The sequence below is a fragment of the Ctenopharyngodon idella genome, chromosome 2 (genome assembly GCF_019924925.1).
Source record: "Ctenopharyngodon idella isolate HZGC_01 chromosome 2, HZGC01, whole genome shotgun sequence".
Lineage (NCBI taxonomy): Eukaryota > Metazoa > Chordata > Actinopteri > Cypriniformes > Xenocyprididae > Ctenopharyngodon > Ctenopharyngodon idella.
Window position 1 is genome coordinate 4,415,556 of NC_067221.1, and position 13,555 is coordinate 4,429,110.

The window sequence follows — 13,555 nt, forward strand, 5'->3', positions numbered from 1 at the left end:
GGTGTAGAACGACATGAGGGTGAGAAATAAATTACATTATTTTCATTTTTGGGTGAACTATCCCATTAAATAAACACCTGAGGCACAACAGGGGAAAAAAGAGAAATGGGGAAACTGTAAAAAGTGTAATAAAAAACAAAGAAATTATTATAACAGATAGCAGACATTCTGAATACCAACATCATGAATGATGTATCATAATGAATATCCATGCCTGCATGTGCTGGCAGCAAATTAAACAAATATTGATTTTATTGATGTTTTATTCATTTCTCAGAAGTATTCCACTGACCTTTCTCTTGAATTATACAGCATTCTGAATCCACCTTCCATTTCTTTGACAGAGCCATTTTTCATGCTACACAAAGATTGCGCATAATCATCACTTGGTTACCATCTAGCTACAGTAAGAGTGTATGCATTTAATGTCAGATCCTGGTGTACACTGGATGAGAAGATTAGATTCAAATTTAGATTCAATCATTCTCTTTGTGCTATTTCAGAGTCCGTCTCATTAAAGTAAAGTATTTACTTTGTATCTTATGCAGTAGTTGGGCCTAGTGGTCTCATTCCCTAGCTCAGCTGCATAAGCAATTTCCTTACATGCAGTGCATTAATAACCAAAACAATCCAAGGTTCTTGTTTAGTACAGTGGCTAGATTAACAAATAAACAGACATCACCAGAACAAAACATTTCATTACAGTTTAGTAGCGATGACTTTATGAATTTCTTTACTGAAAAAATCGAAAGCATCAGAAATACAATTGTAAATGTACAACCTTTGACAGAGTTTTATGATTCAGCCTCAATTATCACCCCTCAAGAACAGTTTCAGTGCTTTACAACTATAGGACAGGAAGAGCTAAATAAACTTATCACTGCATCTAAACCAACAACATGTTTATTAGATCCAATACCCACTAAACTACTGAAAGAATTGTTACCTGTAGCAGAAGAGCCTCTTCTCAGTATTATTAACTCGTCTTTATCCCTAGGTCATGTTCCAAGACCGTTCAAGCTAGCAGTTATTAAGCCCCTCATTAAGAAACCACAATTAGATCCAAATGTATTGGCAAATTACAGATCCATTTCAAATCTTCCATTTATATCTAAAATACTAGAAAAAGTGGTGTCTGTCCAATTGTGCTCCTTCTTGCAAAAAAATGCTATCTATGAAAAATTTCAGTCAGGATTCAGGTCTCATCATAGCACAGAAACTGCGCTCGTTAAAATTACAAATGACTTACTTCTTGCTACTGACCAAGGCTGTATCTCAATACTAGTGTTACTTGATCTCAGTGCTGCGTTCGACACTATAGATCATAAAATACTCCTAGATCGACTACAGAATTACACTGGTATCCAGGGACAGGCATTAAGGTGGTTTAGGTCGTATCTATCAGACCGTCACAATTTGTTTATTTAAACGGGGAAAAATCTAAGATAACGATAGTAAATTATGGAGTGCCGCAAGGATCTGTGTTAGGCCCTCTGCTATTTTCAATATACATGCTGCCACTTGGTAATATTATAAGAAGACATGGAATTAGTTTCCACTGCTATGCCGATGATACTCAGTTATATATTTCAACACAACCAGATGAAAACTCTAAATTATCCAATCTGACAGAGTGTGTTAAAGAAGTAAAACATTGGATGACTAGTAATTTTCTTCTATTAAATTCAGATAAGACTGAAGTATTACTTATTGGGCCAAAAACCTGTACACAGAATCTCTCAGACTACAATCTGCATTTAGAAGGATGTACTGTTACTCCATCCTCGACAGTTAAAGACCAGGGTGTTATATTAGACAGCAACTTGTCCTTTGAAAATCATATTTCATATGTTACAAAAACAGCCTTCTTCCACCTCAGAAACATTGCTAAGATACGGAATATGTTATCTGTTTCTGATGCAGAAAAGTTAGTTCATGCTTTCATGACGTCTAGACTAGATTACTGTAATGCATTATTAGCTGGTTGTCCTGCTTCCTCAATAAACAAGCTGCAGTTAGTACAAAATGCAGCTGCTAGAGTTCTTACCAGGTCAAGAAAATATGATCATATAGCACCAATTTTATCATCTCTACACTGGTTACCTATTAAGTTCCGTATCGATTATAAAGTACTGCTAATGACCTATAAGGCTCTAAATGGTTTAGCTCCTGTGTACTTAACCGATCTTCTATCGCCCTACAATCCTTCACGCTCTTTAAGATCACAAAACTCTGGACTTCTGGTTGTACCTAGGATAGCTAAGTCCTCTAAAGGTGGGAGAGCGTTTTCACATTTGGCTCCTAAACTCTGGAATAGCCTTCCTGATAATGTTCGGGGCTCAGACTCGCTCACCCAGTTTAAATCTAGATTAAAGACACGTCTCTTTAGCCAAGCATTCACATAATGAATCTCATATCAGATCAATTGCACATGACTATCTTTGCTTAATGTTATGAACAGCAGCTATGCTAATTATTCTCCATTTGCTTTTCCGAGGTGACTAGAGAGTACATCAGTTTCAGTTTGGATCTCTTAAGAAGACCTCAGATGACCAACACTTTTGAAGAGACAGCGCCAACTCCTGCGAGGACTTCAGGAGATGCAACATCTGGATCAACACGCACATTCGCAAATTTCTATATATCCTAATTATTGTTAATATGTATTTCATTTTTCCAGGAGCTCTTTGCTTCTACCTTCAATTAAATTACTAACAGTGATTGTAAATTAATTGCCTAAATTATTACATTATTAGCTAACTGCATTCTCCAAATTGTAATGTTGACATGCATTCTCTGTAAAGCTGCTTTGAAACGATATGTATTGTGAAAAGCGCTATACAAATAAATGTGAATTGAATTGAATTGAATGTTTTTCAAGATGTCAAACAACAAAATAAACTTGTTACTGAAAAAAAAATGTCTATATGTAAATTGCTCTGGAGCATGGTTTAATAACCCGAGGTAAAAGCAGTGCTAACCCATCATCCTTCTAAATTTCAGTTGTGAAATATTCTTCTCAGGGTGAACATCAGGGTTTATAGTGATGATCAGGATCAGTAAGTACACTTAGTGACTGCTTATTGAGCATCTTCCTACTTGCTGGTTGCTCAGTTTCTGAACTGCTTATGGGTTTCAACGAAGCAGGGTGTGTGATGTCATGGGGTGTTAGTTAAAAAGCACTGCTGAACAGAAAACCCTTTTAGTGAATGAGAAACCATATGCCCCTGTAAGCAACTTTCTTGTGTCAGTTTGATTGTCTGATGCAATAAATGATGACTTTCTTTAAATAAATTATTTAGCTCACATGAATGTCCAATTTGGAGAATGGTTTGATGATCAGAGATGCGGTCACTCCAATACATTTGTTCCAGGGCATGCTATAAATTTCCTCCTGATATTTCCACACAGAGTTCAAACAGAAACCCTTGAGGAGTCTGTATGCAGTTTCATGTTCTCAAAGAGCAAAAGAAGCCCGGGCTGAGCTACAGAGATGGAGCGTTACATCATTGTCGCATAATTTAGAGGATCAAACACTTGCAAATCTACAAGTGATCAGAGAGCATTTTTTAGACCCCTGCAGCAGTGTTCTTTTCTCACTTCTGTACCCTGAAACCACTGACTTCACATCTTCTTAGATTTTGACATGGTTCATGATTTTGTCTTTAATTATGTTATATCTTTTATTTTGAAGTCCATTCTTGTACATAGTCTTAGTTTCCTGACCCTCATGTCCCTTTTTTCTGCCTTGATTTATCACAGATGTTAATGATTCACTAATTAGTTCAGGTGTATTTATAGCCATGTTTCCATAATATGTAACAAATATCCACTGCAGGTAAGTTGAAGTGAACCTACAATACCAGTCAAAAGTTTCCTGTCAGCTGTATCATGAAATAGTTCATCACTCTAAGCTTTTCAGTACAACACTGACGACATCTTGTGGTCAAAAAGTGGACAAGCAGCCTTTATGTCCCAGAGGTCCCTGACATTTTTGATTGTTTCATATAATAAATCAGTCACTTTGTACTCAGAGACCATAAAGGCAATAAAAAGTGTCAGTGTTGATGTTTAATTAATATTATGTATATTGTATTACATTTAATATGAGATATATGGTTCTAAATATAATTTTTATATTGTTTTATTTAATGTGATATTTAATGCTGCTCTTTCAAGTGTCCTTAGTCTGTTATGAATGTTAATTAGAACAAACACTTAACGCTCTTTGACACCTTTGTCATTGAGCAATTTTTGTTGAGGAAAGCATGCTGATAATTAAATTCCCGTAGCTCTGTTTAAGCTGTATAGACAGATAAAGGCAGCGCTCATCAAATTTAGCTCCAAGAGTGTGACTCCAGAGATGTGGAACAGCTGAAAACAATCACGTCTTTCTATTATAGGACGATGTGCCTGGATGGGTAAGCATTTAATTAGCTAAATGAACACTCACTCTTACATGAGAATTGGCTTCAGGATTTTTTTTGTTTCTTTTAACAATGAAAATAAAAGCTTTACTTGTAATATTATGCATATAGCAGAAAATGCTTCACTGTACTTTTGTAGAATACAAGCAGATATAATTTACATAGAGTACCAGGCTAAAAGATAGTTTGAAAACAAACATGTGACTACTAAGATAGAACTATATGTTTGATAAATCATAGCATATAATAGTAGTTTATTTTAAACAAATCAACTCCTGATTTTGCCTGTCCTTAGACCTTTACTGCTGTATTCAACAAATAAATAGTTTGTTACATTTTACACTTATTCATTTAGCAGATGCTATTATCCAAAGCAACTTACAAGATAGGAGGATCACAAAACAATTTGTTATGAGCCAACAATATTCATAACCAACAAACAGCAGATGGAGATTATGCACCGGTACTCTACTGCTGTTCCTGCATTTCCCCTTTGTGCAATGTTAAAGGATTAGTTCACTTTCAAATGAAAATCACCCCAAGCTTTACTCACCCTCAAGCCATCCTAGGTGTATATGACTTTCTTCCTTCTGATGAACACAATCGGAGTTATATTAATAAATATCCTGATGCATCTGAGCTTTATAATGACAATGCCTAGCCAAATAATTTTGAATACAGTATCCCGACATAAATGTAGGCTTTATTAAGCCTGCAGAACTCCACAGAAAATTGGTGACTGTATGTATTAAAAGATGTTAATGTATAGGCAAGCAATTCAAAATTGAGATAAATGAGATAAAGTCACCTGGATTTTGTTAAGGAAACAGACCTGGACTAAGGATTTGTCCAAAAAAAAGTGTCTGTGAAGTGCCTGTCCTCTCTGTTTGTCAAAGAGGTCTATCCAACATTGGACACATTCACTTCACAGAGTGAGCCACCATCTTTCAATGCGCTGTTTTCCAGAGCTTGGGCTAGGAGTAACAAGTCAGTTTTTGGTCGATCTTCAGAAAAAGACAATAATCTCTGCTTCTCAGCCACATGAACATTTTTTCTTCCTAAATCTAGCCTTACTCTTGCAGGACAACCCCCAGCTTTAATTACTGCATCCATGAAGTATCCAGTAATAAGTCTTGGATCATTGTTGGTCTTTGTTGGTTCAAATATGCAAAAGATGCTGGAGAATCTGCAGGACCTGTTGGATTTTTCTGAAGAACGTTGGGCAGTTTAACTGCTCAGGACAAACTACAAGGGATTCATGAACAACCATCACAAAAAAACAAAAACAAACAAACAAACAAAAAAACAGTTATGGATCATCTAGGTAACGCCACACAATCAAGGGTATACACTTTTGAACAGGGTCATTTTTTTTTTTTTTTTTTTTTGTCTTGTGGACTATATGCAAACATCATTTATGTAAAATATCTTATTCAGGACAGTACTAAATAAAAAATTACATGCATTGCCATTTTGTATAATCTCTCTTATTTTGTTAAAGTAATTAACATTTTGCAGATTCTGCCAGGGGTTAACAAACTTTCAAGCAGCACTGTATATAGAATAGACCAATTAATAAAATTATACAAATCAATTACGACTTGTTAATACAAACGTAAAGAACTTTGCAATTCATGTTTGTTTATATTTATATTATATATGTTTTACTTTGAATGAAAACATGGGCGTGGTTTGTGAGCGCGACACTAAAGTATGTTAGGCTACACTTCCTGAAAACTGCATCAAATATACGCAGGAACAGACACTGCGAATTCAAAGCAATTTATTATGCATACCAATGTATACAACTGGTGAAACATACGTTTTTAATCTATGATCCGTGAAATATCGCATGTGACGAATCTGTCGGAAATCCAGGTAAACATCTGTGCATGCGCTTGTTATGATCCATAGTTCATCCATAACACCTGTTACTACTCCGAACAGACGAAGAATCTTCCAGAAATGACAATCTTTTGAAGGCCACGGATGTTAAAACATGAAGAAAGGGTTACTGAGAAAGAGTTATTGAAAACGAATATGTTTCTGAAGGTTTTTTTTCTCATTTTTCTTCCGTTTTAGGCTGTTGTTTTTATGATGCGAAATTGAAAGTATTTTTTAACCAGACATTTACAGTAGACAGATAGATGAAGCCTAACGTGAATGTGTTTATTTAATTTTTTATTTGTATTATTTTTTTTGTAAAAGAACAAAATCTATTATTCAATTGAATGAGTCAGTTAAACTCATTAAACAATCTAACTTATTAAGACCATTCAGTTATTTTACATGACAATATATTTGTAACTCACTTTATTTTATTCATTGTTTTTTCTGTTGTTTCTAACTCATCATTCTTCATTATTTTCTTCAGTAACTGCCATGTTCTTCATCTCTGTAAAATCTTGTCATTTCCAGGTCCTGCTGAACGATTGATTGTTTTCTCAAACCAGTGCTGATCAGAGGAGCGAGGAAAGGACTCTCTCTCTAAGATGAGTCTCTCAGAGAAACACAGGTAAGACTGCGTCTGTTTCACACAATCATTTTAAACTACTGGAGTTTGTTTTTCTCCTGTGAATAACAAAACTTTAGGCATTGTTTTATATTTGCAAATGCTTTGCAGAACTTCAATTTTGAACTTCCTAAATTAACTCTGACATTGTCTATAAAACCCCACTTGCCACAGGGCTCTATAGACAATATCCGTGAAATATTGCATGTGACGAATTTAGTTAATAATTTGTTAATTAGACTAGACGTGACCACACTGAATTAATCCAAATACATGACTTTGTTTTTAGATCATAAAATTATTGACAGACATTAGGAAACAACTATACACTTAATTTAATTGAAGTATGCTAACAAAACTGTGTCACACACACATTTCTGCTCTCCATTTCTGTTCATTAATAAAAAACTTGATGTTCTCTTTTTTTAGATAATAAACATATTTAATCTCACTCATGTATTTTAAAGAAATCATTAAACCAATGTGAGCCAGTGAAATAAAATGATTGTTAACTATAAAACTGTAAATTGTGTGAGTGTGTGCATTTCTGTGGAGTATTAGATAAAGACACGGATGTGTTTCAGACACAGTTGAACCTCCTTTACTAAAGTGTTTTTCTCTCTGTTCTTTGTGTCATTAGTGTAAGCTCAGGATCACATGTGTCCAGCTCTGTGTCTCTGAAGAGTGACCGGTCAAAAGATGCAGGACCAAAGTTCAGTGGGGAAAAACCATCATCTAATAAAAGGTATTTCATGTTTCTGATTTTTAGTCACACGTTGACTGTGTTAAAAAAGATGTATCGGTGAATACCAAATATTTATAAGAGTATTCACAGCTAATGCTTTTTTTTTCTCTTTCTGTAATTTTTTTTTTTTTTTTCCTGGAGAATCAGTATTTTATTGTATTTATTTGATTACAGGCTTCAATATGAGACATTAGACTCAGACGTTCAGACTCACAGGAACCACAAGAATTTCAAAGACAATCTCCTGTGGATCTTCCAGGTAGGAAAACACATTTTCATAAATGTTTAATATTTATAACAAACAAATATGTTTTTTTTTTTAACATATATTATAAATATTGAATAAATAGCGTTGACCAAATGTAGATGTACAATTTGGTTTAAATTGTGTTATTCTGTCTTTTCTCTTACTTTTGTTTCTAGGATCTTGAGAGCAAAATAATCACATTTCTGAAGAAAGAGCTTGAAAAGTTTAAGAAAATATTACAAAATGAGAACACACAAAACTTTGTGAAGGACTTTAATGAGAATAGATGCAGTATCAAAGCAGCAGCTCTTGATCTCACACTACATTACCTGAGAGAGATGAAGCAAGATGAAGCTGCTGATGCTCTAGAAGGTCAGAGACTCATGACCATCTGTCAGATTGTCACTTATTAATGTAGACTATATATAAAACTATAAATTAAGACTAAAACTGTCTATTTTTGTTCCTGTGTTTAGTTGAGCTGATCCTCATTCATCAGCTAAAATGTGGCCTAAAGAAGAAGTATCAATGTGTGTTTGAAGGAATTGCGAAGCATGGTGACTCCATACTTCTGAATAACATCTACACAGATCTCTATATCACTCAGGGTGGCAGTGAACAGGTCAATACTGAACATGAGGTCAGACAGATTGAAGTTGCTTCCAGGCGTCATGAATCTCAAGAGATTCAGGTTAAATGCACAAATTTGTTTGAAGCACCTGATCAAGACGAGGAGATCCAAACTGTACTGACAAAAGGAGTCGCTGGCATCGGAAAATCAGTCTCTGTGCAAAAGTTTGTTCTGGACTGGGCTGAAGGAAAAGAAAATCAAGATATCAGTTTCATATTTCCTCTTCCATTCAGAGAGATGAACTTAAAGGAGAAGGAAAAACTAAGTTTGATGGACCTTATAACTCATTTTTTCCCAGAGACAAAAGGACTGAACCTTACAAGAAGAAATCAATTCAAAGTCCTGTTTATCCTTGATGGATTGGACGAATGTCGCCTTCCTCTGAAGTTTGATTGTAATGAGACGTGGTGTGATGTATCGTCACCAGCCTCTCTGGATGTTCTCCTAACGAACCTCATGAAGGGAAATCTGCTTCCTTCTGCTCTCATCTGGATCACCACCAGACCAGCAGCTGCCAGTAAGATTCCTCCTGACTGTATCGACCGGCTGACAGAGATACGAGGATTCAGTGACGCTCAAAAGGAAGAGTACTTCAAAAAAAGATTCACAGATCAGAATCAGGCCAACACAATCATTGATCATGTTAAAAAATCAAAGAGTCTCTTTATCATGTGCCACATCCCAGTCTTCTGCTGGATTTCAGCCACTGTTCTCCAGAACATTCTGGAGGAGAAAATAAATAATGATGTGAAAAACAATCAGGCTGATGAGATCTCTAAAACACTACAGGAATCAAATACTGAAGACACTCCCAAGACTCTGACACAAATGTACACACACTTTCTCCGCTTTCAGATCCAGCAGAGCCGCCGAAAATATGATGGAGAATACACAGCAGACGTTTCCTGGGATAAAGACGCCATCCTTTCACTGGGGAAACTGGCATTTCATCAGCTGGAAAGAAATAACGTGATCTTCTATGACACAGACCTGGAAGCCTGTGGTATTGACGTCTATAAGGCATCAGTGTACTCAGGCATGTGTACCCAGATCTTTAAGGAGGAAACAGGGATCATTCTTGGTACCATGTACTGCTTTGTTCACTTGAGCATTCAAGAGTTTATTGCAGCCCTTTATGCACATCTGTTTCTAGACATCAACAAGAAAAGTATGTTTGTTCATGAGTCTACAGAACAGGAAAACAAAAATAAATCCATGATTGATTTTCTGAAGACTGCAGTGGACGAGGCGCTCAAGAGTGACAATGGACACCTGGACCTTTTCCTTCGCTTCCTCCTCGGTCTGTCACTCCAGTCCAATCGACGACTCTTACGGGGTCTGTTGACACAGCAAGACGACAATGACCAGAGCAACAAGAAAATAGTTCAGTACATCAAGCAGAAATTAGAAGGAAATCTGTCTGCAGAGAGATCCATCAATCTGTTCTACTGTCTGAATGAACTGAACGACCAAACTCTGGTGAAGGAGATTCAGACCCACCTTAGCAAAGGAAGTCTCTCATCTGGTGACCTTTCACCTGCCCAGTGGTCTGCTTTGGTCTTTGTGTTGTTGACATCAGAGGAAGAGCTGGAGGAGTTTGAGCTTCAGAAATTCAAGAAATCAGACGAGTGTCTCATTAGATTATCGGCAGTCATCAAAACCTCCAGAAGAGCTCTGTAAGTCATTTAAAACGTTTTGTCATCTTTTGCTATCATCTGAAAAGTGCATTTATCTACATTATTCTATAGTGATTCCCCATCATAAACATGAACTTAACCCTGTAAAGCCTGACATATGAAATAATAGTCTGAAAAATCTATTTTATTTTAATGGAGACAGTTTATCAAACCTTTAAGACAAAATATAAAAGAACATTTAAAAATGTTTGCATATTTGTTTTGTATCATATGATACACCAGATGTTTATGAAAAACAAAATGTAATTTGGTACAGATGTTATTTACATTGCTAAAAAGGAAGTTGAAATTCTGAAAGGTTATAATATAAAACAATGAGATTTATATAACATGCTATATAAAGTACATATATTATTAGTTGGTACTCATTATCTCCCAATAATTTGATATTTTAAATGCTTAGTTTTTTAAGTAGTTGTGTAGTTTTAATAGTGTGTACTTTAATACGTAGATGATTGATAAATGTACAAATATATATATATATATATATATATATATATATATATATATATATATTATATTAATGATATATAGTGTTAATTTTGTCAGCTATTTTTTTTTAAATTTAGTCTTAGTCTTAGTCCTGTGTCAAATGTAACTTTTTAGTTTTTATCATATTTACTCAACCTTGTCCTGTTTTTGTTTAGTCAAGTTTTAGTGAACTAAATGTCTGAGCATTTTAGTCTCGTTTTAGTTTTTAGTCCATGGAAACTTACACATTTTCGTCATATTTTCATCATACTGTATAATGGTTAAAAAAAAAAAAAAAAAAAAAAAATATATATATTTTTTTTTTTTTTTTTTTTTTTTTTTTTGCTAAATTTTAATTGCAATGATTGTTTGAGAAATTTATTTTTACATTTCATCAGTAGTTGCTCTTTCACCAATATGCAGAAATCAACAGAATATCGATTCATATGCGTGGTTTATTTTACCTCACCTAGTGTACAGATTTATTAAAGCCTATGAATTATAGCCTAAGCTAAATAATCACCAAAAACTTTAGATATACGCTCGCACTGTCTACATTATGAAAACTGGTAAAACAAAAACCTACTCTCAAATATTATAACAAAGAAATTCCTAATAATAGTACCTAATAATTCCAATATGTATTAATGTTTCTCTATTAAAACAACAGCAAAAAAATACAGTACATATTGCCACAGAGAGGTTGCGTAAGTACAAGCAGCAACCACAATCGCAAACAATACATTCGAGATCCATGACAGAACACAGATTGGCTGAATGACACTTTCTTTTAAGCAGAATACCTCAAATGGAGATCGCTGAACTCCAGTACAGCTCTGCCGTATGTCTGTGTTTTCAGTTCATGGCACTTCCGCAGAGAACGCGTGTGAATGGTTGCCAGATTGTATTAAGCAAAAACCCGGGCACGTATCCATTTAACATAAAAACGCTGATTGGGGGATTCGACCTCTTGATATCTGGCAACCGCAAACATGAATGTTCGCCTAATAGAGTCTTGTACAGCAGAAATATTTTGGCTCCTCTTTTTTCAACAAAAATAAAAAAAGTTTTATGGAAAAATTTTCATTCTTTTAACTACATTTTAGTCTTATCTTTTTTCGTCAACAATATTGCATGTTGATATAGTCACAGTTATCGTTTAATGGCCTTTTTATCATCTCGTCTCATCTTAGGGGAAAAAAAAACTTTGTTGACCAACATTTTTCGTCATAGATTTCATTAACGAAATTAACACTAATGATATATCACCCATTGGCCACCCTGCTCTCTAAGATATTGGCATCGGCAATCGGTTGACCACTATGAATATTCAAGAAAACCTAAATTGCTTTAATTCAGTAAATGTTAATCTTGAAATATTTAAGGATTAGTTCACTTCAGAATTAAAATTTCCTGATAATTTTATGTCATCTAAAATGTTCATGTCTTTCTTTCTTCAGTCGAAAAGAAATGAAGGTTTTTGAGGAAAACATTCCAGGATTTTTCTGTATATAGTGGACTTCAGTGTGGATAGGTGGACGGTCCAAATTGCAGTTTCAGTGCAGCTTCAAAGAGCTTTACACGATCCCAGATGAGGAATAAGTGTCTTGTCTAGTGAAACGATTGTTCATTTTCTAAAAAAAAACAAAACTTTTTATCCACAAATGCCCGTCTTGCACTGCTCTGCGATCCGCCCTGCATTGCGTAATCATGTTAGAAAGGTCACGCGTGACGTAGGCGGAAGTACCGTTGTAGGGTGAGAAACGCCATCTGCTTTTCTCCTCCAACTTTTACCTTTTCCATCTTTTTTTTTTTTTGTAAAGGGCGTTTTTTGATTAGGGCCCTATCATACAGCCTCGACGCAAGTGTTTGTTGCTAGTTTCAGCCCGACGCAGTTATTATTTTCACGTCCTGTACCATGTTGTTTAAATAGCAAATGCACTTGCGCCCATTTGTGCGTCCATGGGCGTGCTGGTCTGAAAACGAGGTGTGTTCAGGCGCATTGTATGCGCGTTGCTATTTTGCGGCAACTGAAATAGACTGCGCCATTGACCAACTGAAACCTGGTCTAAAGTCAATGATGCAATATTTGTTTTGTTATTTAAAGAGCGCGTTAGTAATATGCACCTATATGTGGGTGCACAACGCGCATTCACTCTGCTTATTATACACACAGCAGCACACAAACATTCCAAATATTAGAAATAAAAGGATTACAACGTAAAAGATTATTATTATGTGCATAAGGATAGAAATGTTTTAGTGGAATCCGGCTTGTCTCGTAGATTGTCTGCTCACACGCTTTAACCTCGCACATGAGCAGATCCGTTTCCTCACTATAGACGTGTTCAGTTTTTCCGCTTGCAAATTCCGCCCTGTAAATAGCGAATCCACCATGGCCGAGCTGGCTTTTAAAGGGAATGGGAGATGAGACTCTGATTGGTTTATTTCACGTTATGCCCAAAACACACCCATTACTCATTAAAAGAATACGGACAACCCAGTTAGACCATGCGCTAGGCAGGCTGACCATTTTTCCCGTCGTTAAACTAGCAAAAGTGGATTCGGACACGCCCTAAGTGCACTTGCGCCGTGCGCTTTAGACCATGCGCATAGATCGTTAAAATAGGGCCCTTAGTCTTTGCACTGAATCGCTACTGGACACTGAATCGGTACTTCCATCTGCGTGAGCGTGACCTTTCTGACACAGTTACACAATGCGTGGCGCATCGCAGAGCAGTGCAAGATGAGCATTTGTGGTTAAAAAGTATATACATTTTTATTTTTTTTTTTAGAAAATGACTGATCGTTTCACTAGACAAGAC

The 13,555-nt window shown here is 35.6% G+C and overlaps 1 protein-coding gene and 1 long non-coding RNA gene across 3 annotated transcripts in view; both read left to right on the top strand.

Moving 5' to 3' along the window:
• Positions 1-2,890, top strand: part of LOC127524942 (uncharacterized) — a 41,363-nt gene extending 38,473 nt beyond the window's left edge. For both annotated transcript variants that reach the window (XR_007933207.1, XR_007933208.1), the window contains exon 3: positions 2,506-2,890. This is a non-coding gene — a long non-coding RNA (uncharacterized LOC127524942). The remainder of the gene's footprint in view (positions 1-2,505) is intronic.
• A 4,503-nt stretch (positions 2,891-7,393) lies between these two features.
• LOC127498670 (NACHT, LRR and PYD domains-containing protein 12-like) overlaps positions 7,394-13,555 on the top strand; it is a 135,908-nt gene continuing 129,746 nt past the window's right edge. The window contains exons 1-5 of the mRNA XM_051868283.1: positions 7,394-7,422; positions 7,580-7,684; positions 7,859-7,943; positions 8,108-8,303; positions 8,408-10,238. Coding sequence (XP_051724243.1) covers positions 7,394-7,422; positions 7,580-7,684; positions 7,859-7,943; positions 8,108-8,303; positions 8,408-10,238 — 2,246 coding nt within the window. The remainder of the gene's footprint in view (positions 7,423-7,579; positions 7,685-7,858; positions 7,944-8,107; positions 8,304-8,407; positions 10,239-13,555) is intronic.